Source organism: Quercus robur, chromosome 9, assembly GCF_932294415.1.
Source record: "Quercus robur chromosome 9, dhQueRobu3.1, whole genome shotgun sequence".
NCBI lineage: Eukaryota > Viridiplantae > Streptophyta > Magnoliopsida > Fagales > Fagaceae > Quercus > Quercus robur.
Window position 1 is genome coordinate 28235572 of NC_065542.1, and position 27085 is coordinate 28262656.

General features: G+C 35.2%; 1 protein-coding gene across 3 annotated transcripts; it reads left to right on the forward strand.

The window, feature by feature from the left end:
• Positions 1 to 249: 249 nt before the first annotated feature.
• LOC126700326 (polycomb group protein EMBRYONIC FLOWER 2) lies at positions 250 to 26610 on the forward strand. 3 transcript variants are annotated; one of them, XM_050398419.1, is made up of 22 exons: positions 250 to 411; positions 607 to 737; positions 828 to 883; positions 1015 to 1120; positions 1687 to 1846; positions 1947 to 2012; positions 2642 to 2781; positions 2872 to 2934; positions 3668 to 3789; positions 5388 to 5452; positions 8488 to 8540; positions 8652 to 8705; positions 8790 to 8849; positions 11514 to 11560; positions 11677 to 11798; positions 13527 to 13544; positions 13645 to 13783; positions 17186 to 17234; positions 19530 to 19613; positions 20621 to 20700; positions 21696 to 21785; positions 26176 to 26610. In XM_050398419.1, exons 2-22 carry the CDS (start codon positions 612 to 614, stop codon positions 26294 to 26296), a joined length of 1821 nt encoding a protein of 606 aa, XP_050254376.1. In that variant the 5' UTR covers positions 250 to 411; positions 607 to 611; the 3' UTR covers positions 26297 to 26610. The 3 variants fall into 3 exon arrangements, with proteins under 3 accessions (XP_050254376.1, XP_050254378.1, XP_050254377.1); XM_050398420.1 differs by having other exon boundaries at positions 251 to 411; positions 610 to 737; XM_050398421.1 differs by lacking the exon at positions 13527 to 13544.
• Positions 26611 to 27085: the final 475 nt, after the last annotated feature.

Consider the following 27085-nt stretch of genomic DNA (forward strand, 5'->3'; position numbering starts at 1 on the left):
GTTATTCTAAATTATATCCTTATTCATAATCTTCTTAATTTCACGTTATATCTTTTGTGGAGCAAACACCGTGACAGATAAACTAGCAAAAAGGAGGACGGAGCACCAATGTAATTTCAGAGGATATAATGAATGTTCAAATTTTGTTTATGTAAAATACGTGTATGATATTTTGCAAATAGACACTCGAGAATGGACAATAATACTTGTTAATAAATAAATCCTCTTTCTTAAAAAAAAAGAAAAAAAAAAAAGGTTTATAGGTTTAATTACACATCAGATTCAGGTATCATTTTGTTGTTGTAGCCTTTGATAAGAACAAGATTTTAAAAAGAGAGGCATGGCGTGAAGAAAACGATCTTGGCGGAACAATTCATTCCTTATTTTTCCTCTCCACAGCTTTTCTTAAATGTATGCCTCTCTTCTTCTTCTTCTTCTCTTTCTTAATTCCTCTTTTTTATTATTTCCGTCTCGGTAGTTGGGGACTTAATTACCTCTTTTTTTTTCATATATATATATATATATATATATATATATAAACACCAATTCTAATTCTAATTAAATTCTTGTTTTGCAATTGCATCTATTAATTAATTAATTTATCAGAAGATATGTGCCGCCAAGATTCTCGTGTGCGTTTATCTGCCGAAGAAGAAATGGAAGCCGAAGAAAGCCTCTCAATTTACTGCAAACCCGTTGAGCTCTACAACATTCTTCAACGCCGCGCTATACGAAACGTAAATGCTTCTCTAATTCTCTCTCTCTTTTCTTTTCTCTCTCCAATTCTCTAACTCATAACACTTTTTTTGTTTTTGTTTTTTGTTTAGCCTTCGTTTCTGCAGAGATGTTTGCGTTACAAAATACAGGCGAAACACAAAAGGAGGTAAATCCTTTTTCCAGTTCTCGAAATTTTCATTTCCTTTTTGAATTCTGGTACTTAAGCTTACTTGCTTGGTTTTTATTTTTATTTTTATTTATTTATATATTTATTTTTTGTGTTGGTTGATTATGTAGAATACAAATGACGATTTCGCTATCGGCGACCGTGAATGAAGTTTTAAAGAGTCAGAATCTGTCTCCTATTTGCATTTTTTTGGCCAGATTAGTTTCTAATGTTGAGGTAACAATGCAAATATACAATGAGCTTTTTTTTTTCTTAGCTAATGCTTAATATTGTTGATGCTTAAAGTTGAGCTCATGAGCAATTTTAGTCCTTGAAGTTTAAAATGATCGTTTCTAGCTAAATTGACATGTCATCACTCCATTAGACACGTTGGGGAATAAAAACGATCACTTTTCTTAGCTAATGCTTAGTATTATTGGTGCTTAAAGTTGAGCTCACAAGCAATTTTAGTCCTTGAAGTTTAAAGTGATCGTTTTTAGTTAAACTGATACATCATCACTCATTGGAGAATAAAAACGATCACTTTGAGTTTGTTAGGGACTGAAATCGTACAATTTAAGGTTTTTAGGGACTAAAAGTAATCACTTTAAATTTCAGGGACTAAAATTGATCACGAGCTAAAGTTTAGGGATTGACAGTATATTTTGGACTAAGCTAAATAATTGATCAATTAACTCTACTAGTTTTTATTGACATTAATTTGTAGTTTGTTTTACCTTCTAAATTGTTCAATTTTTGTGCGTTTGTTTTTATTAACATCATCTTTTGACTACACAACAAAGTATTTGGCCATATACCGATTTAGTCGAGGATGCGTATTGGATAGTTCTGCTGGAGTTGAGGGGAGTACTCAAATTCAAGCTCATTTTATACTTCCCGAGATTAATAAGCTAGCGCCGGAGGCCAAATCCGGCTCACTTGCCATCTTGCTTGTCAGCTGGGGTATTGATTTTATTAAAATTTGTTTCATTTAAACAATATGGAGCAATTTTAAAAGTTTGATCCTCATTGCGAAATCGGTGGCGTTTTTATTTTCTTGCAGTTGGAGTTGAAATCCCTTTGGGAACTAATTTGTCGAAGGGTTCTTTGGATCCCAATCTTTTACCATGTAAGATACGCTTTTGTTGCTTAACTCAGTTGTGAATAAAACCATTGGGTGCATGTTCTAGCTTAGCTGTTTCTATTGCTTCACAGTTTATGAGTCATTGGCTCTCTTTTTTAATAACTTCTCTGAAAAGTCTTATAGATTTTTGTAATTTTGATTTGCTATTTTTGATCATGCAAAATGTGTGCAAGTTTTGTAGGACAATTTTAGAGACAAACTTATATATTTAACCTAGGATCACCCAGAAGGTAAAAGCTTTTGTTATATATAACATTTAAAGTACTCTACAGTGATATAGTTATTTGGAAGGAAAGAAACAACTTAGAAAAAATTAATAAATTGGACAAAGAATGCCAATGAGCTATAGCTCAAATGGCACCTTCTCATTTCCTTGTAAGAATAAGGTGGAGGGTTCAAGACTCATTGGGTGTGTGTTACCAATAAAAAGAAAGATTGGTTGATGAACATACTTTTGAAATATTGGGTTCCAACTTTATATACCGTATTGTAGCATCTGGATCAATTGAAAGTGCATTTTCCACCCCAAGATACATAGAGTAAGAACCAATATTAGTTTTTCTTGGGCATAAGATTTTCTTTTTTGATGACCTGGTTTCATTTTTACTTGACAGCAACTGGTGGGGGATACTGCTTTTGGGGCAAGATTCCATTGGAATCACTTTATATGTCATGGGAGAATTCTCAAAACTTTAGTTTGGGGCAGAGGGCTGAAATTATGACAACTGTAAACATGAATTCTTGTTTCTCGAAGGTATTGTATTATTAGATGTATTGATTATTTGCCTAGCTATGCCTTATGCTATTCTCATTGTCTAACAAGTTTACTTCCACTTTTACTCAGTTGAGCTGTTTGAATGAGGACAAATGCATCTCGGTTCAACTTCCCTCTAATCCTGAAACAGTGGTAATTTCTGCCCTCAGTGTTTACTTGTTCATTGGAGACAAATGATTTAGGAAGCATGGATACTTCATTTGGGGTGCCGTACCCATGTTGGACATGCGTCAAACACTTGATACTCTTCGGATACTTCTGCGTGGGTGTTCCAGTAGTGTTGTTTTAAAAAATTAAAAAAAAAAAAAAGCAGGACACAATTGGGACACAAGAACAAGAGGAATCAAATACCATTTTACAAAACAAAGAGAACATTCATGCTCTGAATAATAATATTTCATTTTAAAATTAATAAATATCTTTATCCTTGATTGTATTCTAATTTTTGAATATCCTTTAATAGTAATGAATTTTCTTTATTATCCATTATTACTCCTAATTTGATAAAAAAAAATGATTAATAATATATATAGAAATAAAATATTCATTATTTTTCTTAAATTGATATATGTTTAATATTATATGGAAAATAAATGCTTAACCATATATAAAAATATATTTAATAATTAATTAATATACGTATCCCTGCTGTACCTGTTTTACTTTTTCAAAAATTGCACTCATACCCATGTTTGTATCTGTGCAAGTGCTTCCTAGCAAATGAGTATATTCCCCCCCCCCCCCCCCTCTGTATATCTTTCTTTCTTTGTTTATATTTTATTTATTTTTGTGCTTTCACATTAGTGTGCTAGATCACTGTTATTGATAATATCTGTTACGTTCTTTATTGTTTGGGTTTCCAAAGACTACATTGCAGCAGGTCCAAGTAACCATTTCTGCAGAAGAGATGGGAGCCAAGGAGAAATCTCCTTATAATTCATACATATGTGGTGACATTCCTTCTTCATCGTTGTCTCATATTATTCGGTAATCTTCCTTCCTCTCTTATTTATATATGCAAACAGATTCAGACAGACAGACACATAGACACATATATTGATAATTATTTAAATATGCAGCACTTGTGTATTTTAGAAAATCTATGGTGAGTGTTGCCCTATCAAGGCTAATACAATTTTTCCTATGTTCACATACAAAAGTGGGATAGTATGTAGACGCATATCATTCAAATGAATTAACAAAGCATAATGGAGAATTTTGTTGAGCACGTAGTTTTCTATCTTTTCTTATATTTTAATGGAGAGTTTTGTTGAATTTATGAGCCAAATATTATTAATTATTTTTCAAATGGAGTCATTTAATGCATATTTTTTACTTTCTTATCTCTTAGATGGGGGATCTCTATACATTGAATGTGTTAAAATTGTGATAAAGACTCATAATTTTATTCTCACCAACTCACCAGAAAAAAGTTGCTATCTTATGCAAAAAATCGACAAGGTCCTAACAGTCTTGCTGGGAGCAACAACCCCCCCCCCCCCCCCCCCCCCCCCTCTAAAACAAACACACAATTATGTCATTATGGCCCCTGTAATCATTCTCATATATATTTCCTTTTAAGATTATTTTAAAACTTAATAGTCTCCTAGATTAATTGACCAGTATTTTATCCAAATTTGCATGGTATGGCTGTTCACAAGCCAAAAATTTAGAAATCCTTATTTCAGTATTTTGAAAAATAACTCCTCTCTCCCTCTTGCCTAATTTTACTACTTGGAATTCATATAGCACACATAATTTTTGTCTGTGCCATTAACATAAACAAACATTGATTCAAGAATGCTGTGACATGTTTAGGGTAAATTGTAAAAAATTAAGCCTCAAGTGGATCAATCCATAGCTCAATTGGTAAAAATCAAAGGTGTAACTTGATCCTGACTATATGTGTGTGTGTGTGATACTTTTTTTTTTTTTTTTGGGGATAGGTATGATACATGTTAGATGATGTGTGTAAGATCTCTATCTTGGGGGGACTTTTTCCTTTTTTCTTCTCCTCCTATTTATCAGTTTAATTGATACATGGAATTCCCATATGTACTATATTGGAGTAGCTGCTATTGTTAGTGACTTTATGTGATATGGTTAATGTCTATTTGAACTATCATATTGAGAATTAAAGAACACACTGTCGATGTGGGTGGGTGCATAGTGCAACAAATCATCCAAATTTTAGACGTTAATTAATTAAGGGTAATTTTAAATAATTCAATCTTTGCTAATTTCTTAACCATTCTTGTAGTAACTGTCAAGTTTCCCACATGTCTGTCTTTATTGGATGGCTGTAGTGTGGGAGGAGTGGTAGTCTTGTGCTTAGCATGTGCATGAATCTTACCTCCTTCAAGTCCCTTTCTAGTGACTCTTAAGTTTAGGTTGTTTGTACAAATTGAGTGTTACTAAATTTAATATTTTACACCTATGCCAACTTTGTGTATTGCTGTTCATTGTGAAAATTAGAATTTGTGCATTTGGCATGCTTATTGGTTACCGTATTCAACATTGGACCAATATATTCTTTATTTTCCCACAACTATGAATAAAAAAATTTGGCTGCTTGTGTTATCCAGGTTAAGGGCAGGAAATGTCATTTTTAATTATCGGTACTACAACAATAAGCTGCAGAGGACAGAAGGTGATATAGATTTATTTTTTCTTTTTCATTTTGGTTAATCTATATAAGTATTTGGTTTTTGTCCCCTTTTCTTATGTTTTCTTTTCTTTTTCCCCACTCTTCAACTCTTCCTTTTAATACATGAACCTACACACACACATGGACACACCCCTAGTGATGCTTGAATCCATGACTTCACCCTTCGCCTCATCCTTTTAATGGAATAAGGTGCTATTTGAGTTAGTGCTTATTGGCTTTTCTCTTCATCTTCCTGAACCTTTGTTGAGGCATTGATTATTTATTATTGCTTTAACAACATGCTGAAATTCATAAAATCATGAAGGATAGAAATAAAAAGATAAGAGCTAGAGGAGATGGGAAGTGGCCTGGTGCTTGGGGCTGGCTTTAATTTTTTACAGTTCCCTAATGAAAGGAGGGGCTGTCAAAATTTCTCTTTTGCTATGTATAACTACCCAGATTTCTCTAACGAGCACGAACTATTAGATATTCACTTGATGGAGGCTCTTTTACTTGGAGTAGTAATCATGGCATGCCTTTCTTTCTAGATTTGATAGGTTCTTGGTTTCAATGTCATGGGAAGAAAAATTACAATGTTTGGTGCCTTGACCCCTGTCCAATACTTAACTCTTTTGCTAGATTGTGGTGGCATGAGAAGGGGCAAAAGTCTGTTTAGATTCAAGAACATGTGGTCAAAGGAATTGGGCTTCACTGATAAAGTAAATAAGTGGTGGAATAATTACAATGTGGAAGGATAAGCTAGTTTTGTACTTGTGAGGAAGCTTCAAGCTTTGATGTTTGATGATGTTGGAGTTCAGAAAATTATAATGTTGGCAGAATTATCTATGCTGGATTGAAGGAGGAGGAAAACGGTTTGAGTGAAAAGGAGAGAGGAAATGGAGTCTCCCAAGGCAGAAATTGAGACTTTCAATTTTGGAGGAAATAAGCTTGACGACAATCTAGAGTATTAATATACCAACTTTTTCTATTGGTTGGCAAATGCACATGGGTTTTTGAACAATATAATGGGGGGATGGAAGTGGATGGATGTTGATAGATGAGGAGATGGATGTAAAGGAGGGATTGTACTGTTTTATGAAAATCTTTGCATGGAATTGGTAGACTGGCACCAGAGGGTGGATAATATTTCTCGATAGATGTAGCACCATTGCATTAACTCAAGTATTGCCATCATATGTGAATCATAATGTGAGTCATACTATGTGGAAAATTAAGATTAATTTGATGCCAGTCCTCCAAAATTTGAAATGTTATCAATTTATATATTTTTTGGGAATCTTATGTTTATTAATAAACATGTGATGTATAAACTATTGTCTATGAAAGCTATTTGTATTGCTGGTTTTCCAATTTCTTAAAAATTTTGGGCTATCAAGAAGTGGGCTAGCAATGTAAATCAAGCTAAGCATATACTTACACGTCCCTCTCAAGCAGACATAAAATGTATATAGATTTAAGTGGGGGTTCCTTTTCAGGCTTTGCTACCATGTTAGGAAGCAGGAATTTTTTGTTTTCAAGCTTACACTAACTTGTATGATCTAAATTGTAATGCAGTCTGGTATTTTATATGGTTCTTTTAAATTTATTTCTTACCTATAAATTTTTAAAATTTTTTTTTTATTTTTTTTAATTTCTATGAACTTATGGTTCCATTAGTCAACAAATCGAAGTTGTTAGAATAATGGTTAAATGATTAAATTCACTTATAAAAAAAATTGGTTAAATGATTAAATTCACCATCTTGTAACAGTTTTAAGTTTTGGGACAAGTGGTAGTTTATCATGGTATCAGAGCAAGTAGTCTTGAGGTCAAAACTTCTTTCTACTCTACCTCCTTTTGTTAAAAATTCCATGTGTTTGGGCCCACTTATTAAGGGGGAGTGTAGACCCGCATGTGAGGGGGTGTTAGAATAATAGTTTAACGATTAAATTCACCATTTCCTAACAATTTACACTTTTAGGACAAGTTTACTTTAGTTTGCCTAAGGTTTTAGTTAGAAGAACTAAATTCTCCTCATACTTCTGCGCTGCAAGGAACTCTAAGATATCAAAAGGCTGAGTTTCTTGCTAAACTTAATATGCAAACGCATACAAACACATGCATAGGCACATATGTATCCATGAATATGCACATAAGTGTATAAATGTTTGTGATTTGTAAACAAAATTTTATATTATTTAGAGCTATGATGTCTCTAAAAAATCTGGGTAGCTTCCAAGGCTATCATGTGCAACTTATTGGATATATTTGCACCATTTCCTCCGTTTATGAGAAGTTGGTGTGTGCTTGTTTGATGCGGCTAGCATAAATAGAATATAGAGATCTGTCTATCGTTTTCCAAAGTGGTGTGGGCATATCATCGGAGAAAAAATAATTTTTTTCTTTGTGTGTGGGTGGGGGGGAGTTCATGGCTTTGCAGAAAACATGAAGGTAAATCATAAATCAAGGTACTCTTGGTGCTTCAAAAACACCCCTGAATTCTATGATTCCCTTGATTGCTGTCAGCTTTATATGTATGGTCCTCCTTCTTATTTATTTGTGGGGTTAGCATATGTTTTCAGTAATTCTTTTTGACTTCATTATCATATTTTGGTTTTGGGCGAAGTTTACTTGTTTGAGCTTCATAAAAGAGAGAAGCAGTTTTATTTTACGCTTTCATTTACTTGTCGGATATGAGGTACATTTACAGGAACTTATTTTTAGTTATTTCAGTTTATCTGGGTAATGTACAATTTGTTAGAGCTGTACTTTTTCTAGCTGCAGCTGTTCCTTTCCTAGCTTTTTTTTCTTCCTAAAAGCCCAATAAGTAATGGAAATAAGCTCTCCCAAACAAAAATAATAGATGTAGGAGCTTATGATTAATGATGACTGGTTCTCTGGGAAACCACCCCCTCCGCCCCCCCTCCCCACCCCAAAAAAAATTTCCTAATATTTTTTTACATGTCTGTTTATTTTTTTCCTGTCTTTAACACATGGTATTATTTGTGAGCTATAACCTGGTTAATTCTGTCTTGCAGTTACCGAGGACTTTTCTTGCCCATTCTGCTTGGTAAAATGTGCTAGCTTTAAGGTGAAACTTTTTTCTGACTTATTTTCCTTTATATTTATAGTTCTTGTCATATGAAATGAACAGAGTATGTTTTCACAATGATGCTTATAAATTTTTAACCTTTTTCTATAGGGTCTAAGATATCACTTGTCTTCATCACATGATCTCTTCAACTTTGAGTTTTGGGTTGGTAATCTTCAAAAATCTTGTGTGATTCTGATATTAAGCTTTGGTGAAGCATAACTACTAAAGCATGGGTGTATTATATAGGTGACTGAAGAGTATCAGGCTGTAAATGTGTCTGTGAAAACTGATACCTGGAGATCTGAGGTGAGAACAATTTCACCCTGAAAATTACTTTGGGTTTGATCCTTCATTCTCCTTAGTAAATTTTTTACAGTCTTGCATTATTGGGTTGTATATGTATGTATATATGTATCCGCAGGCGTGTATAATATATATGTTATATATAATTTATATGCATGTGTGTTGAATTGAAACCCAGTTTTGATTCATCCCTCTGTTTGGCTATTTCTTGCTCATGTGTGATATATGATAAACCCATATGATGTGGATTCAGTCAAGATTGCCCATGTAGTACTTTAGGTGAAGTTCTTTGTTTGTGTACATTAGTTGAACTGTTGGTTGAATAATTGATCCAAAGCTTGAATTGGGTTTTCACTGGTCCTGTACTTTTTATTTTATTATTTTAAATCTTGTTCTTCTAGTAGTTCGGTGTTGTAGACAACAGCAGATTGTGGAATTTCTGAAAAAGGCATTTCCTTCTCCCTTATGAATGGACGGAGGCAAGGTCATGGTTTCAGAACCCATTGGGTGCACATATAACATACCATTAAAAAAAAAGAATAATGACTTAATAAAAGTGTTTCTCTGCAAATAAGATATGCAAGAGAAAATGGCATTGTGAACATTGCATACTTGTGAACTATATTAGATGTGTGGTCAGTACTTAACACATGATTACAATCAAATGATATTGAACATGCTGCTTCAGTTATGCTTGAAGCATGAGAAAATGGGAGAGGCTTTAATATCTGTTTTGTTAGCATAAGAAGTTACATTGTGCTAAAATGGAAAAGTTGTATTGGATTGATACTTCATTTTGGTTGAAAAATTGTAATTGGTTAATTTTGTTGAGCCTGTGTTCCTAGAACTCAAGTTTCAATTTCTGATTACGATTTGTCATGTGATTTGACTTGTGGAACATATTTTTATAATAATCTGTTATTATAGTACAAAATAAATAATGAAACATTTTAATTTTTTTGAAACTTTTGGTAGTTGAGTTTTAATTGAAGAAATATTTAAGATTTCTTGAAATCTTTTTTTGTAATAAAGTTTGGAGTGAACTATGTCGGTGTACCACATGACAAAAGTAGCTCATACGAAATGAATTTCTTAGATTGATCCATGTAGTGCAAGTATAACGTGGAAGACAACTTTTATTATTAAAACAAAAAATAATACAGTAAATGATTTGAATAATTTATAATAAATAATGAAACTTAATTTAAATTTCTAAAAACTTTTGGTTCTAGAATTTTAATTGTAGTAATATTTTTAAACTTGCTGAAACTTTGACTACAGAGTTTCATTTATGCTATGTTTGGAAGTTTGGAGGGAGGGGAGAGGAGAGGAGAGGAGAGGGGGAGTAGAGGGGAGGAGAGTAGCGGAGAGGAGAGTAGAGTACTATGAAGCACATGTGTGTTTTTGGATTCAGGTGCGGGTGCGGGACTCGGTAATTTTTGAAAAAGTAAGGTGCGGGTGTAGCAGGGTGCGGCAATTAAAAAATTATTAAAAATATTTTTATTTATATTTTTTATATATTTTTAGTATTAAAATGTTTTTAAAAAATACATTACCATGCCTTGATTCACAAAACAAAGAAAGAAGAAGGCAAGAAATACAAAACAAAACACAAAACAAAAAAGAAAACACAAAAAAAGCAACAAATATTCAGAATAAAATTGAGGAAGGATAGATTTAGGATGTTTGGGCCTCATTCAAAGCCGATTTCGGCTATTCTGGCTATTCCGGCATGATTCAAGGCCGATTTCGGCCGTTTTGGTCACTGGACGATATGACTTGATTCGGCTGATATGGCCCGATTCTGGCCGAATCGACCGGTTCGGTGCGAATTGAGCCGAGTCGGTGCGAATCCATGAAAAAAAAAAAAAAAAAAAGCTCAGACGCAGCACCAATGCGTGGGTAGTTGCGTTGGACGCCGCACCCCGTGTCGGACTCTAGTGTGGCACCCTCCCAGTCATGTCTGTGCTTCATAGGTCGAGTAGAGGGGAATGGTTATCTTCCACCTTATTTAGATGTTTTTAAAATTAAGTAAGGGGAAGGGGAATAATTAGCCTTTTCATAGTTTGTAATGTTGTTAATATGGTAAGGGTAAATTTGGTAATTCATTTGGTCAAACATTTCTATACTCTACTCTTCCTCCAAATCTCTTCAATTTGGGGGAATTAAAAATGAGAGGTTAAAAGTAGTTAGAATCCCTCCAGATCTTTCCCCCTCCTCCCTTAAAAAACATCCAAATAAGGTAATTTAACTTACTTTCCCTCTCTCTACTCTACTCCACTCTATTCCCCCTCCATCCAAACAAGTTATTAGAGAAAAATTAATAATTTTGATGTACTTATCATGCACCACATGGCAAAAGAAAAAAATATGAAAAATAAGAGGTAAAGAAAAAAAGGAGAGAAATACAAAGAGAAACAAAAAACGACAACAGTGCGTAAGACAACTTTTATTACAGGAAAGAAAAACAAAAAACGAAATACAAAGAGAAAAGGAGAGGACAATAACTTGGCTCAATCATAGAGTACATGATATTAAGAATCTTCCATATAATTATTCTTGCAAGAGTTGAGAAAATCTATGAAATTTTAGCATGTACACGTAAAATATGAAATCCTTCATAGTTATTACTGTGCAGAATTTATATCCAAATTTGTTTCTCTTCAGGCTGTTGCGGATGGTGTTGATCCTAAGCAACAAACGTTCTCCTTTTGGTAAGTCATTTACTCTTTTTCCATTGTATGCGCCAATAAATTTCCTTTGTTGTGTGCCATTTACGTTAATATATATCAATGCCTCAAAATAAGTGTGGAGGCTCATTTCTATACAGCTCAAAGCCACTTAGACGCAGAAGACCTAAGAACCTGGTTCAAAATGCAAAGCATGTACATCCGCTTGTCTTAGAGTCAGAATTGCCATCAGGAGTCTGTGAACTTCAAGACAAGGCTGACGGTATGCGTTCTTTTCTTGTATCTATATCAACAAATTGAGCTAATCTATGAATTTTCTTATAAACTTTTTATGAATAGGTTTATACATAGCGTAATTTACTCTATTAAAAAAAAATTTTGATATGAAAACACAACTCATTCATTCATAAGGGATTGAACCCATATCCTTACCCTCCACCCCTTGTTTATTGGAAAGGAGATGCTATGGAATCAAAACAAGATGAATGGAATCACTGTAATTTTTTGATAGGCAAACACAACTCATTCATTCATAAGGGATTGAACCCACATCCTTACCCTCAACTCCTTGTTTATTGGAAAGGAGATGCCAAGGAATCAAAACGAGATGAATGGAATCACTGTTTTAGCTAAAACTAAATACTCTGAATTATTTCAACATACTTAAATTAGCTGCTTTGGGGGGGGGGGGGCGAGGGGAACCCGCATACTCCTGGGTCAACCTATAGAGTGCTGTTACGGAGGCCCCAGCTGGAGAGATGGATTTTCCTGCTATCCACCTTTCAAAAAGTTGTTTCATTTATTTCTTTCACAATCTCTAGAGGATGGCAGATATCACAGGATTCAAAGCATCTATTCCTTGGGTCTGGAAAAATATTACAAACCTGCTTTCCAGACAAACAAGTAATGCCTAACAATGGGTGAAAAAAAAAAAGGAAAAGAAACATTGTGCTGGAGAAAGCTAACAATGAATGTAGTGTTGGTGTATGAACTTGCCGTAATGCTAGTGCATGACTTGTCTACAATGAATCACTGACCCTCTATGATAAAGCGTGTGACCTGAGTGTGAAGTTCCAGTGAGAGTTTGGCAGCCTCTTTAGAGCCCCAACACAGACACACGCGCCCATGCCCTGAATATATGGACATGGTTAACCCAGAATAGATCTCATACTCAGTTATGTAATAACTATTCAAAATAGTAGTTGTAAGGTGGCCTTTTGATCAATTTCCATAATATGGAAAATACTTTAAAAAAAAAAATAATAATAATAATGAGTGCTCGCTCAACTCAAATTAGTATTTATCCAAGAAATTGTGGTTGACTAAAATAATAAAATTACAAGCTTTCATTGAATGAATAAATCTTACAAATAAGTTTCAATTTAGTCACATTCTACCCTCTCAATGGGAGAGAAATCTGCTATTTGCACTTTCAATCCATTCACATTCTACCCTCTCATAGGTACATTCTCGATGATCAAAGTGCTCAAACCCTGAGTGCCTATAACCAATGAAACTCCACTGATGAGCTTCCTGATTTTCATCCCAACATTGCTGCCTAGGGGTGGGAGGGACAAATATTTTCTGCTAAAATGTAATCTGCTGTGTGCAAATTGCATTTTTGTGAATGACTTCCTGGAGTTGACTGGCAAATTGTGAAATGACCTTTTCAGTTGCCCTATCATTCTTTGTTACCAAAATAATATAAAAGTAGGACTGAATTGCTGATAAATTATCTATCCTTGTGTAACACTTGTTGAGTGACATTTTTAGAAAAGGTGGGGCAAACTAATTTTTTCATGTTTATAGGAAATCATATTTTTAGTTAAGTCTATGAGAGAGCGGATTTATTAAATGAATTTCACTGTTAATTTAGATATGTTGATCCTGAGAAGGAATCTTGCAGTGGATTATTTGTTTCAAGTAGTATCCCTTTTTTTGCACATACTCCTACTGATTTTAATAATGGACAATGAACATTTTGTTTCAGATGCTCATTCTAGCAAAGGTGATAAGGCTCATTTCTCAGATGGGAATGATTTGCAGAATGCTAGTGTTGGTGCTGCAGAGTGTTTATAATTGGTTTCATTCTGCTTTTGATGTTGCAGGGGTTTCAAGTGCTACACCACAATCATATGCTGATCCCGATTGTGTTCAATCAATATCAGGGAGCAATCTTGCACCCTCTACCATGCTAGCTTTTGCAAAGACAAGAAAATTATCTATTGAACGTTCTGATCCTAGAAAGTATGTTTTCCAGTCATCTCTCTCTAGCATGTTGTCAATTTTTTCGAAGGGTCTTGAATTCCCTATGGATGTGGTAGGTTCATTTCGATAGAGCTTTGATGAATTCAAAAGTATCAGGCAACAATCAAGATCTGCAGTAGGTCCTACATGGTTGGCAGTGGCGAAATAGTTAAAGATCCATATTGTTTCTTGGGCACATGGGTTCTAGTTAAATATATATATGTATGCATGTATGTATGTATGTATGTATGAAATAGTTAAGGATCCATATTCTGCCTTCCCAACAAAGTCTCCACTGAAGCTTCCTTATCAGAAGCATTATCAAACAAGACTGGAAAAGCCACTTTGAGAGTTTGGTCACCACACCAACGATCATGCCAAAACTGGATTCAAATCCCTACTCCCACCTCAAACCGAATAAACTGATTGAACCCCTCCCAACCCATCCTTATTCTCCTCCATTGACTGCAACCATGAGAACCACTACCCAACATTGAACTCCAATTCCCAACCCCCACCTCCCTTTTCTTCCCCAAATTTCAAGGCTACCACATGCTTCCACAACCTATTCTCCTCAACCCCAAACCGCCACAACCATTTCCCCAATAATACTTTGTTAAAAGAAGTAAGCTTTCTAATTCCTAATCCACCATTAGCAATAGGAGCACACACCTTATCCCAACCCACGAAATGAATCTTGAACTCATCCCCCATACCATACCACAAGAAATCCCTCTGTATCTTTTCAATCCTGTTAGCCACACTAGTGAGTATAGTGAACAAAGATAAATAATAAGATGGGAGGCTCAAAAGTGTGCTCCTAAGCAAAGTCAGCCAACCACCTTTGGAGAGGTAAATTTTCTTCCACCCTGCCAACCTTTCTTCAAACTTCTCCAATATAGGATTCCAAATAGAAGTCGACTTGTAAGAGGCCCTGGGGGCATCCCAAGATAAGACATAGGCAGCCCCCCCACTTTACAATCCCGGGGGCATAAACATTATGAACCACCCCAACTGGGACCATCTCAATCTTGCTCACATTAACCCTTAAACCAGTACCACTTCAAAGCAAATCAATAACATCCCGATGTTAAGGATCTGCTCAGCAGCATCACAAAACAGTATAGTGTCTTCTGCAAACAAGTGGGAATTGCATAACCCATCAACCCTACACCATTGTCCCTAAAACCTCTAATGAAGCCAGCCCCTCCATTCTCTAAATCATCCTCCCAAATGCCTCCATCATCAAAAGGAAGAGCATGGGGGATAATGGGTGCCTTTGCCTTGAATCCCTTGAGTTACTTTTAAAAAACCCAGTTGGAGATTCATTAATCAAAACCAAGAATTGTACTGTGGAAAAAATACAGGTATGTATCCACTGTCACCATCTATCACCAAAACCCATCCTCCCCAACAAGTATAGAAGGGCCTCCCAATTCACATGATAATAGGCCTTTTTCAATATCCAAATTGCAGAATAGCCAACGTCTTACTTTTTGATTAGACTATCGACACATTCATTAGCAAAAAGGTTTAGGCAATGTATTATTCTAAGCACTCTGATGTCACTTACAATATTATATGTCCAATTTCTTCAATAAAATTTTATTATTTATAACAAACATTTCATGTCCATTTTATATAAGACTTATCATTTTGAGGACTTAAGCTATAACGTAGAAGGTGGTCAAATTAATATAGAAAAATTGGGTGATGATTTGCCAAATTTTTTAGATAGAAATTGCTATTTACTAGTAATGCTAAATGAGAAATCTTTTTTTCTTTGGGGTTTTGTGGGTGGGGGGGAGGTGGGACAACAACTTGAGTTTTGGCTTTATTAATAGTATATGCGTGGGAACCATAAATGCTAAATGCTTAAGCTGATAACAAGTGGGCCAATAATGTAGTTCTGGTTTAACATTCTAACGCCCTCCTGGGCCCCCATCCAAGCCTATGGGCCTTGTAAATTTACATATTGTTAGAAAATAGAAAGATTCTAATATAGGTTGTACCCTTGTGATGTGTGGGTTATACTCTTCTAGAAGGGTTAGAAGTTTCTAGGTAGTTTCCTAGTCTTGAGGTGTCCCAGCCAGCTGTCCATTTTGAGAATATTACTTGTCCTTTTGTAACCATCACTTTCTATATAAGGTATGAGTAGTAAGAGGGCTGAAGAAAATATACATACAGCTCCTCATTTTTTTGTGTAATAATTTATCTTTCCATTAACCTAGGAAGCACAGATTACGGACACAGGTATGACATGGCGATATGAAAATTTTTGAAAAATTAGGACACAATATGGTGGGGATATGTATATTAACATTTATTTTTCATATTTTGTTAAACACATATCAATTTAAGAGAAATAATGGATAAAACTATAACAAATTCAAAAACAAAAATACACCCTGCCCATATCTTGTCATATCCTGTGTCCAATACATGTCGGACATAGACACAGCAGCCCAAATGTGGTCTCCGTGCTTCCTAGCCATTAACATATAATGCGGGTCTTGCTTGTGCACAACATATGATTTTATCACCAATTAGCTTTAGTACAAACAGGAACTCCTCCCCTAATAAAAATGGGGTAGAGCGTGCCAAGTTGTGTACAGAGTCCAATCGGAAAAAGCAAAAGAAATTACATAAAACCAAAAAATAACAAATTTGAATGAAAGATCTCACAGAAAACTAGTGCTTGATATCATGTCAGTGAATCGTCAATCTGAGAAGCTGAAGCTGATAAGAGCTAGGCTGACTACTTATATCAAGTTGGACAAATCATCAGTAGTCTCTATTGCCTTCCTTGTTCTCTCTTTAAGCAAGTATAATTGTTGAAAATGCAATGCCAGTCATTTACCAAAAACCATGTTAGCTTCTTATTTGCAAGAAGTATAAAAAGATTATACAGAGGTAGACAACTTTTATCTCCAAGGCATTTGCAATGGCATACCTTGCTCTGAGGCCCATTGACTTGCCTAGTTTCAGGACCTTAGAATTTCCCAAGTTAACATACTGCTTTAGTTGCATGCCTTGCCATTTGCTCAAACAAGTCAATCTATCTTCAAAAGGAGAAACCTTCGGATGCTAGAAAATAACTTTGAAAGAAATAAGTAAGCGTGGTAAAATTCAGTTCCAAGCCCTAGAATCCTCCTAGGATATTTTAAAATAACTATAACCAATAGGGACTTGGATTTTGGACTACATCAGATGACCAAATCCAACACTTATTTATTACTGACAGCATCTAGAAGATTTGGATTGTCTGAATCAGACTATCTAATATAAATTACTTTATTAATAAATCTAATTTTCATCAATTAGCCTGCTATAAAATATGAATACATATTTGATTCCATGGCAAATTCAAATGTTATAATTATTGTTTTTTAATCTTTTCAGCTGTGCCCTCTTGCGGAAGCGACAGTTCTTTCACTCACATAGAGCTCAGGTGTCAAGTGATTTTCATATATGAATGATGATCTTTGTTCCTAATATCTTATTTGTTTCCAGGCTTTTAGAGTTATTGGATATATCCTTTATGTTTCGCAATCGTCTGCTGTAGTAGCTTATGTTCAAATTGATAGGTACTTGAATTTTCATGTCATCTTGTTGAAGTGTGTGGCAGACAAATTCACTATTTTATTGGGCAGTTAGACATCTTTGAACTTCTATTTTCTTAGCACTTGTAATAAACTAGTACATTATTATGATTCGGGTTTCATCTCTTGAAGCATTCTAGTATCTGCATTCAACAATTTTTTTTTTTAATAAATTTTATTCTGGTGGAGAGATCCTAATTTGCCATGGTAGGCAAAGTAGACAGATTCACTGCCCATGGCATGTCCAAACATTGTAATGTACTTTAAGTTCAATTCATGGTAAAGGACTAGAGTTTTGAGTTATTTTAATAGATGAGGAAATTAAATGCCTCTGCAGAGGTACTGATCTGCAATGGCATGAAATTTTCAAGCACATGGGGTACATTAACAGGTTATTGATTGAAAGTGATAAATGATTCTAGCATTGGCTTTTGGTGCTAAATCCATGAAAGATGGTAACATCATTTTAAGGATAGAGGGTTTTTAGTATTATTTTTAGTGGGATTAATAATTGGCTGATTGGGAATAATATTGTTAGTTGTTTCAGGGGGCTTTTAGTATGGAAGAGGGAGGTGCACCTAGAGAAGTCAAATGTAATTCTTGAGAGAAATGGCTTGAGGGTAGAGTAAGGCATTCCCATACAGAATATTGTGTGGGTCCATGCTTCTATGAATGTGCTTCTTTTGGAATTTTTTTGACTGCGTTCTTCATTACTCATTCTTTTCAAACTACGAGCTTCATATGTCAGTGACTTAAAAATCTATGCATTTAGTGGGTATTGTCAATGAGCTATTGGCCAAGTTCTTGGTCAATGTGCTGAAGATAGTTCTGTGTAAGATGTCTAATTCTGACAGGTGATAAAACTTGGGTTTAGATTATAATTAGGTGTTCCAAGAATTTATGCAAGCTGGATTTTAGAAGCCTTTTAACTTACAAGCATGTTAGTTGGGGATTTTTCAAGTGCATTTTGAAATTCCTGGGCTTTGGGTGAAAAGAAGTTGGATCTACTGTTGCATTTATATGGTCAGGATCTCTATTCTTGTCAAATGGAGTTCCTTGGGTTTCGTCAGCAGTCTTTGGAGGACTAAGATGGAATTTTTTTTTATAGGTAAGATGGGGGGGTTTACTATCCCCTTTTCTTTTTGTACTGGCCTTCTGGAGTTTAGAAGGATGGCTACTAGAGCTACAGAGTGAGGTGTACGGTCAGGCTTTCAAGTGGGTGGCATGGGTGGTGTGGAAGTGATTATGATCTGGCATCTGTTTGTTGATGGTACCTTAATTTTCTGTGGGGTGGACCTGGGTCAGTTTGACACCTAGAGTTGGTTCTTATTTGCTTTGAGACAGTTTCAGGTTTGAGAATTTGAGCAAGAGCAAAAACTGTGCCTGTAGAAGGGGTATATACTATATAGGGGACGGAAGAAGTGGTGGATTTACTAGGTTGTGAGGGGGGCATACTCTGTCTCTAGGTTTGTCATTAATGATGGGGTGGTATGGGATGTTTTGATACTGAGGATGGAGAGGAGAAATGTGCTCGTTTGGTGCAGCTTTTTATGGGACGTTTGAAAACATTGTTCCTAGAAAAAAGTGCAGTTCTAAAAAGCTGTATTTTGAAAAAGTGTGGTTTTAAGCCCTCCTACCAAATGAGCCATAGTAAATATAGTTTCTGGTTTTAAGGTGAAAAATGAATTATACCTCCAATTGTTGGGCGAGAATCATTGAGGAACCCTATAATGAAAAATTATAATACTTAGTTAGGACAACTAATTTGTTATGGTTGATAATTAGATGGGAGATGAAAATCAAAGCTAACATTTCTTGGGAAGATCAAGAAAGCAATGAATGTCTTCAGGGGAATACAAGATTGACAAGTCCTACAGTTTCAGTTTGGATTTGTTTAGTTGTTTTAAGATTATGTGTTTATGAACAAAGTTTATGACCTATTTTGTTTTTATAGTAATGAGGGGTACTTGGTGGTGAATTTAATATCTTTCCTGCTGCTGTTGGCATGATTTTTATCAAGGCCATTGCAGCTTCTGTAGTGATTTAACTAACATCTTATTATTTAATTTCATTTTTGTTTTGATACTTTTACTCAAATATATTCATCAAAATATCTGAAAATAGATGTTATCTTGTGGTTGAAGCCAATGGCACTGGAGCAAGTATTATCAGAACGGGATAGTGAGGATGAAGTTGATGATGACGTTGCAGATTTTGAAGATCGAAGGGTACACTTAATGATTTCAAGACTAATACATTTATTTTTATTTTTATTTTTAAATTCGCAATTGTTTTTTTTGTTTAAACAACAAAGCTCTAGCTGCACCTAACAAGATAGATAATGGCTGGCCGAGGCAATGAAGGTTAAAATTTTGGGTAAGAGAATAGTTGATAGCTAGTTGAGGCATTTGGTAGCCTTCAAAAAGTATCAATTGGCCGGGCTCATAATTTTAGGACCTGATTGATCTGATTCTAGGACCTGCAATGCACAATTGATCTGATTCTAGGACCTGCAATGCACAAAATCAGTGATAGTGAGTGAAATCAAAGAAACGAAAACAATATGAGAAACAATTAAAATAAAACTTAAAAAAATATACATTGTCAATTCGAGGCTCAGTACCTAAAAGTGTTTTTTGGCTTATACATGAAATATTAAAAAAAATAAAATCAAAAGTACCACCAGCTTGCATGCCAACCAACTGAAAATTGACTGTGACTTTTCAGATGTCTCAACCATATGTTCTGGAATGGTTTTCAAAAGTTAATTGTTAGTGATTGTAACAAGTTGCATACTGTTTGTACATGGCTTCCAATTAGTGGTTCTTCCTTTTAAGGGAAATTACAAAGATAAAAAGAATTGCTTGGTCCAGTTATCCTTGAGTTGATGGTCAGTTTTCTGGACATAGTTGGGCCTCAGGTTGGGTAATATGGGTTCCTTCAGTTTAATAAGCACCTTTGACCATCTGTTACTGGCAGATGTTCTGTTCTTCCTTTTAAGGGAAATTACAAAGATAAAAAGAATTGCTTGGTCCAGTTATCCTTGAGTTGATGGTCGGTTTTCTGGACATAGTTGGGCCTCAGGTTGGGTAATATGGGTTCCTTCAGTTTAATAAGCACCTTTGACCATCTGTTACTGGCAGATGTTCTGTTATCTCAGATAACAGAACATTTATCTCTCCTTGTTAGTGGCTCAGAGGATTAGATTGCATTGATACACTCTAGCATGCTGCAGATGCTTGATGATTTTGTTGATGTGACCAAGGATGAGAAGCTAATGATGCATATGTGGAACTCGTTTGTGAGGAAGCAACGGTAATCTACTCTATCCACTTTCCTTTGAATTTCTTATTTTTGTTTCTTCACTAGGTATTTTCTCCCATTGTGGGAAGACATTCCATGTCTCTCTAAATTTCCCAAAAGGGTAATATTTTCTAGTTGTTTGAATCAGCCAAACTGAATGAAGTCACTAGTGCCATATCAGGGGTGTTTGGCCTACAGCATTGGTTCATTTTGGTTTTGAATCAATTCTAAAAAGAAAACAAAAGAGCAGTTCAACTTTGAACCAATTTGAGTTTTATGCAAATTGTCAAACCACTGAAGTAATTCATTTGAATTCTTTATGAAAAAAGCACGCACTAATTGTGGCTTTCTAAAATGAAAAAAAAAAAAGGATCAGTTTTGATATTTTGTAAAATTTAACAACATAAAAAGTTTTTGCTTGCTTATGCCCCACCCAAAAAAAAAAAAAAGATTTTTTGAAACTAATTGTACTAGTCAGAGCTAGCCTGCTTCTATGGTAAGCCAACCCCTTGCGTAATGTTTTAAAATTTAGCTATCCATGGCAACATCCTTGGCTATCGTGTCTTTTCTGGCTGGCCCAAAAGGTGCTCCTTTTGGGATTCCCCTTGTTTGGTGTGCAATCGCTGATTCATATTGGTGTCTCATGCATGTCTGAATCATGACTACAACCTATTTTCAAGACACCATTTTTATGGAAAAAGTTCCATAAGTTGTTTGCAATAGGATGAAATTTAAAGCTGGTATATGCATCACTAGAGTGCTTGTTGGATTTTGTGTGATCTTGTGGCAGTCCTCTTCATTGCACATTTGATCATAGTGCATGATGGTTTGGGAAAGGACCACCTCCAATTGAATCCTCCAGTTCCCTCCCATTTTTAGCCGGATGTGCAACACATGGAGGGAATAGAAGAATTCAATGGGAGGGGATCTTATTCCGGTTTGTCTCACTATTACCATTATTCATTTGAGGTTTTTGCTTTGAATGATCATGTCTTTGGTAATGTCAGGGTGCTAGCAGATGGTCATATTCCTTGGGCATGTGAGGCCTTTTCAAGATTGCATGGACCTGACCTTGTCCGTAACTCTGCCTTGATCAAGTAAGCTGTTCTTTGATTCTAAACTGTGGTCATGTACAATGCAGTTCATCCCTTTAAGTTTTATGCTCCATACTTCTGGTGAACTTGCCCTTTTTCACATTGAGAAGTTGGCAGATGTTTTTCTTTTGAAATATAAAATGTAGTCAGAACTCTGGCATGTCCAAAGCTTTTGGAAATATGGAACAAGATGTGACAAGGATTTATATGTGGAGGGTGTGTGTAATTGTACACATGCTATGTATTTATGTGTGTATATACATCATATATATTAACTTCAATCTTTAATTTCTTTTTGATCAATAAAATTTGAACCTAAGTTTTAGTTTACTCAATACACTCTTTTATGATAAAGGAAAAATTTTCATAAAAAGATTTCAGGTATCTTGTGAGCTGTTAGAATGAGTTATAAATTTTTGTGCAAGAATGTGAGTGTTTTTTTAAATAAATAACGTAAGAACTTTTTATTAAAGAATAGCCAACCCAAGTACACTGGAAATGTACTACAGTGGCTGAAATTAGTAACCCAAATTACAATGATCAAGAAGAACAGGGAGGGACAAAGAAGTGCATGAAGGTAAAACTAAGCTCCATTCAAGGAGAGTATGGAAGAAAAAGGACTTTATATCAAGGACTTTATGTGAGTGTTATATATAATGTTGGTGTTGACTCACTGAGATTGTAAATCAAGGGTTACTAATACTAATAGGAGTCATATTACAGAACCTATTTGTACTGGGCCTCAGCTGCCTGTGATAGATATAGGGAGGAGGGGCAAAGGGGGAAGGGGGGAGGGACTATGCTTAGGACTCACTTGAGGTGGGAACATCTAAAAGTTAAGACCTAGGTTTTTCATCTTATGGTGATGGTACTTTGCTGCTGCTGCTTTTTCTCCCCCCTTCCCCCCTCAGATGCTTTGCAGCAAGGCAGAAAAGGATCTACAAAACAGATTAGCTGTGTCCAGTAACACTTCTTTTGGGAGTTTATAGGAGAATGGAATAGAAAGGAAGGAAAATTTTCTTTTATTTTCCTTTTCATTCAATTCCATTCCTCCCCCTCCACCTCCCTTTCCCAAAAAAAGAAAAAGAAAAAAGGAGAATTGCAATTAACCCACCGTTGTCAATACTGTACTGGAGACCATTTCGGTTTGATCTAAGAAACAAAATATCTCGGTATTGGTGAATACTAGTGTACTATTTCGGGTTTACCATAATTAATATATATATATATATATATATTTCACCATCATGTCAGAAAAATAAATAAACCAATATGAGAAAGAAAATCATGTTGAAGAATGGATGCCCATGTGTAGACAAGGCATGATTGTTGGAGCAAAAAAAAAAAAAAAAAAAAAAAAACTTGATAAAGAAAAATAAAGAACAAAATAGACAAACCATAAGACATGTGTAAGACTAAGACATGACCTCTTGAACAAAACTACAAAAATAAGACTTAGGGAAGACCTAAAGCAAGACAGGGGAAAGAGAGAGAAGACTTAATGTGATTGATAGGTGACGAAATCGAAAAAGTAAAAAAGAACTGAAGAGCATAAGAACTGAGGAACTGAGTACTTGTCGATAAGAAGAAGAATAACAATTAAGAGAAAAAGGAGTGTGAACTGAGAAGTAGAAGAAAAGTTGTCTTGGCTGGAATTGAGTTTACTGGCTGAAACAGTTCAGAATTTTGACCGGTACATCTTAGATGGGGTAAGTATATTAGATTGTTGGTTGGAACTAGAAATTCTGGCCATATCAGCCAGTACAGTATGGAATTAACTACTTTGAATTAATCCCTTAGTGGTTTGGTCCTATCACGATTTAGTTCATGAACTTTTAATTGCTAGATTTGACAACCTGAAGTTTGGATTAAAATTATATCGTTAGGTTTCGTCCAAATTTACAGATTTTGCATTTTGTGGTCAAACTTTCACTTACAACTTTCCTGCTTGTGGTTTGATCACAATCTGCAAGTTTGCTAGTGTTGGGACTCTTGTGAAGAATTTGTATGGTTTAGTATGTTTGGGCCTTCTATCCAGCCATGTCCATGCTTCCTAACTCAGGTTTCCCTTCACGGGCAATTGCCTAGTTTTCAGTAGGATTACAGTCTATGTGAAACTGCCTTAGAGGCAAATCTTGACTCTCTCTCTCTCTCTCTCTCTCTCTCTCTCTCATTACTTTCTTGATTCATAATCTTGGTTTTGTTTCCCTCCTGGCATTATGTTCTGGTTGGACCATTATAATACAGTCAAATTCAGAAGTTTATTTCTGTATCTAATTTGGCAATTCATAGACTGTCGCTTTCTAATTCAAAAATTCCGGGGAAATCTTCAAATGGAGCCATCTATTTGGTCATAAATGGAAATTGATAAGTGCATAGGGACTGAAATTCTAATCTGGGTTTGTTAATTTTTGTTAGGTTATTTCGCTTATAAAATTATTGGTCCTCCAAATTCTTTGTGCCTCATAACAAATTGATATGCTTTTGCCTTTTGTGACACAGACAACAACACATGTTTCTTGTCATCATGTCAATTATTTGGTTGCCAAATGAACATTATATGCACTTGCAGTAAATTACCTTATTCAATAAAAGTTGGGCTTGTCTTTGATTGAGATCTTTGGATAGAATAGAATGGAGGAAAATAATACATGTGGCTGACCTTGACTAATCTTAATGAGGATCCATAGCTGACCCCAAAAAATTTGGGACTTAAGGCCTAGTTGTTATTGTTTTTGTCTTTGATTGTGATAAATGTGTGATAGAACCTAGGGTTTTTGATGTAATCAAACAGACCAAAACAAGGTTTAGATATGTTAGGGAAAGATGTCGTTGTAGATTTTTTTTCTTTTTTCTTTTTTGAGAATGAAATTTTCTATAATTTTTAAGTGGGGATTTGGGTCTTGATATGTTACCAAATAGATCCAGATGTTCAAATATTCTCTTCTGGCTACCCATGTTCTATAAAGCCTATGAGGGGGCTTGTTTCTCAATTCTCATACATCATTAGTGAAAAGATTACTAAAATATGATTATTTAGAAGAGCTTTTGTTTGCTCTCTTCTCACCCTCATGGCCTCACTCCTCTCCAACTCGATTATCGTTGCATCCCATTCCCTCTCTTGCATTTTTACATACTCTCACCAAGTGATTGTCCTGCTCTTACTCTTTTGTTGGTAATTTTTTCTTTCTTGTATATCTTTCCATATCTTAAACCTCCTCAAATGTTCTCTCTAGTTTCTTGTTTCTCACTAATTCTGCTCCTTTCTATGTCTTCCATTTCACCTTCTCTATAATTCCTCTCTTACTCTCTACTAATATTTATATATATAATCACAAGTTTGCGCAGTCAACATGTTTGATGAATTTTCTTATAACACAAAGCTTTAGTTACTTTTGAAGATTTAAAAGGCTACTCATTATGTGTTGTGTACCATTTGGTTAGAGAGAAGCAGTAAGATCTTTGATGGTGTTGAAAGGCTGAATCATGTACTGAAGCAAATGATGCTGAGGTCTGTATACGAGTAGATGACTGTCTAGGGAAACATCCCTTCATCTTCTAGGTTACTTCATTTTGGTATTGGACTATGTTCTGATCCTTCAATGAGTTTTGATAGCATCAAAGTACCTGCGAGTCCAAAAACAAAAAAAAGACTATCAATATGCCATGGCTGGAAGAGATCTTCACATCAATTTTCAACTTGAGGGTAAAATGTACCCAACAAAATAAGATTGAAAGCAGACCCCATGACAAAAATTAGATTTATCAGGCATTTACCATGGAAATTGCTTTAATATATATATATATATATATATATATTTTTTTTTTTTCTTTTTCTTTTAGGATGAATAGTATAATTGGGATGTTTGATGGTGTTTCTTTCTCTCATATCTTTATATATCCTTTAATGTTCTCTCTCTCATATTGGCCACATTATAACATCAGAGGGATGTTTCCCTAGACAGTCTAGGGCAACATCTCTCTCTCAGATCTTCTGAGTTTGTTTTTGTATATTAAACTATTATACAGACCTCTATTCATTCTAGTATAATAGGGATGAATAGTACATGTGGCTGATCTTTGAAATTGTTTCTCTCTCTCATATCTTCCTATATCCATCTGCGCTTTTGGCTCTCCCTCGAATTTCATCTTCACTCTAAATCTTCTCCCCTTTTTCCCCAAATAAGAAAGGGGACAAGTTAGTTTGTTACTAAGTTTACCTCATACCACAAGTTTTTCTATGAATGTTCATATGTGCCCCAGCCTTCAGCTTCTGTCATTTAGATGCTTTAACTGTAATCAGATTTTGCTTTTATACTATCGTGTAAGAAGTTGAAATATTACATTTATGATGGAAAAATCAGATCTGAAGTATTTACTTATGGCTTGACAGGTGTTGGAGATTATTCATGATCAAGCTGTGGAATCATGGTCTCCTTGATGCGCGTACAATGAACAATTGTAATGTTTTTCTTGAACAATGCCAAAGCCAGGATTTATGTCCTAAAAGCTGAAGAGATGAATTACATTCAAGCAAAGTACGAGATGCTCCCTCACTTGTGTTGTAATCTTGATCAGTACATTTGCAGCATCTTCTTCATTTTCATTTTTGGGCCATAAGCCTACCCGGCTATTGTATTCTTGTAATGATATAGATCATAGATGGCACATGTCATCAGACCAAAAGAAAATGTGCCTTGTATAATTCAAACGATAAAGGAATAATTTTTTCCCCATCATGTAAGACTAACTTTTTAATTGAGGCTTATTTAGCCTTGTAGCACTTGTTAGTTCAGCCTTGAGCCTTGTAGCTCAATTGACATCTCAACATTTAGTGTTCAAATTCTTTCTCACTCAACTGTCGAATTATCAAAACAAAAACCCGTCAGGCTAGCGGTGACAGGCCTAGCAGGTGGCCCTTCCTTTCTCCCTTTACATGGGACTCTGTCCATTTAAGTTTGATAGGGCTTTAACCCTACCAACATTTAAATTCGAAGCTGTCCTGCAGAGGCAGATCATTTGGGAGTTTGCTGGGCATGATATCTACATAAGCCTTAAATTCCCGTTGGATCTTAATGGGATAATAGGCTACTGTCTTCTAATGCAAACATAATTAGGCCAATGCCTTTTCACCACCTTGAATTTGCAAGGCTGAAAGGAACTTCATAATTTCATATTGTTAGGCTGCATGATTTTTACAGGGACTCATGCTTGGAATCTCCATCACCAAGAGGGACAACTCACTGTTCGAATTGGAATATCAAAGCTTCAGAGTTTACAGCCTTTAATCGACCAAATTGTTT

What these genes read in the sequence shown, in the direction of transcription:
- LOC126700326 (XM_050398419.1), top strand. Translation starts at nt 612, where the DNA reads ATGTGCCGCCAAGATTCTCGTGTGCGTTTATCTGCCGAAGAAGAAATG. An exon ending in CAGGCGAAACACAAAAGGAG is followed by an intron (nt 884 to 1,014) that starts GTAAATCCTTTT and finishes TTGATTATGTAG; the next exon opens with AATACAAATGACGATTTCGC. An exon ending in CCTCTAATCCTGAAACAGTG is followed by an intron (nt 2,935 to 3,667) that starts GTAATTTCTGCC and finishes GGGTTTCCAAAG; the next exon opens with ACTACATTGCAGCAGGTCCA.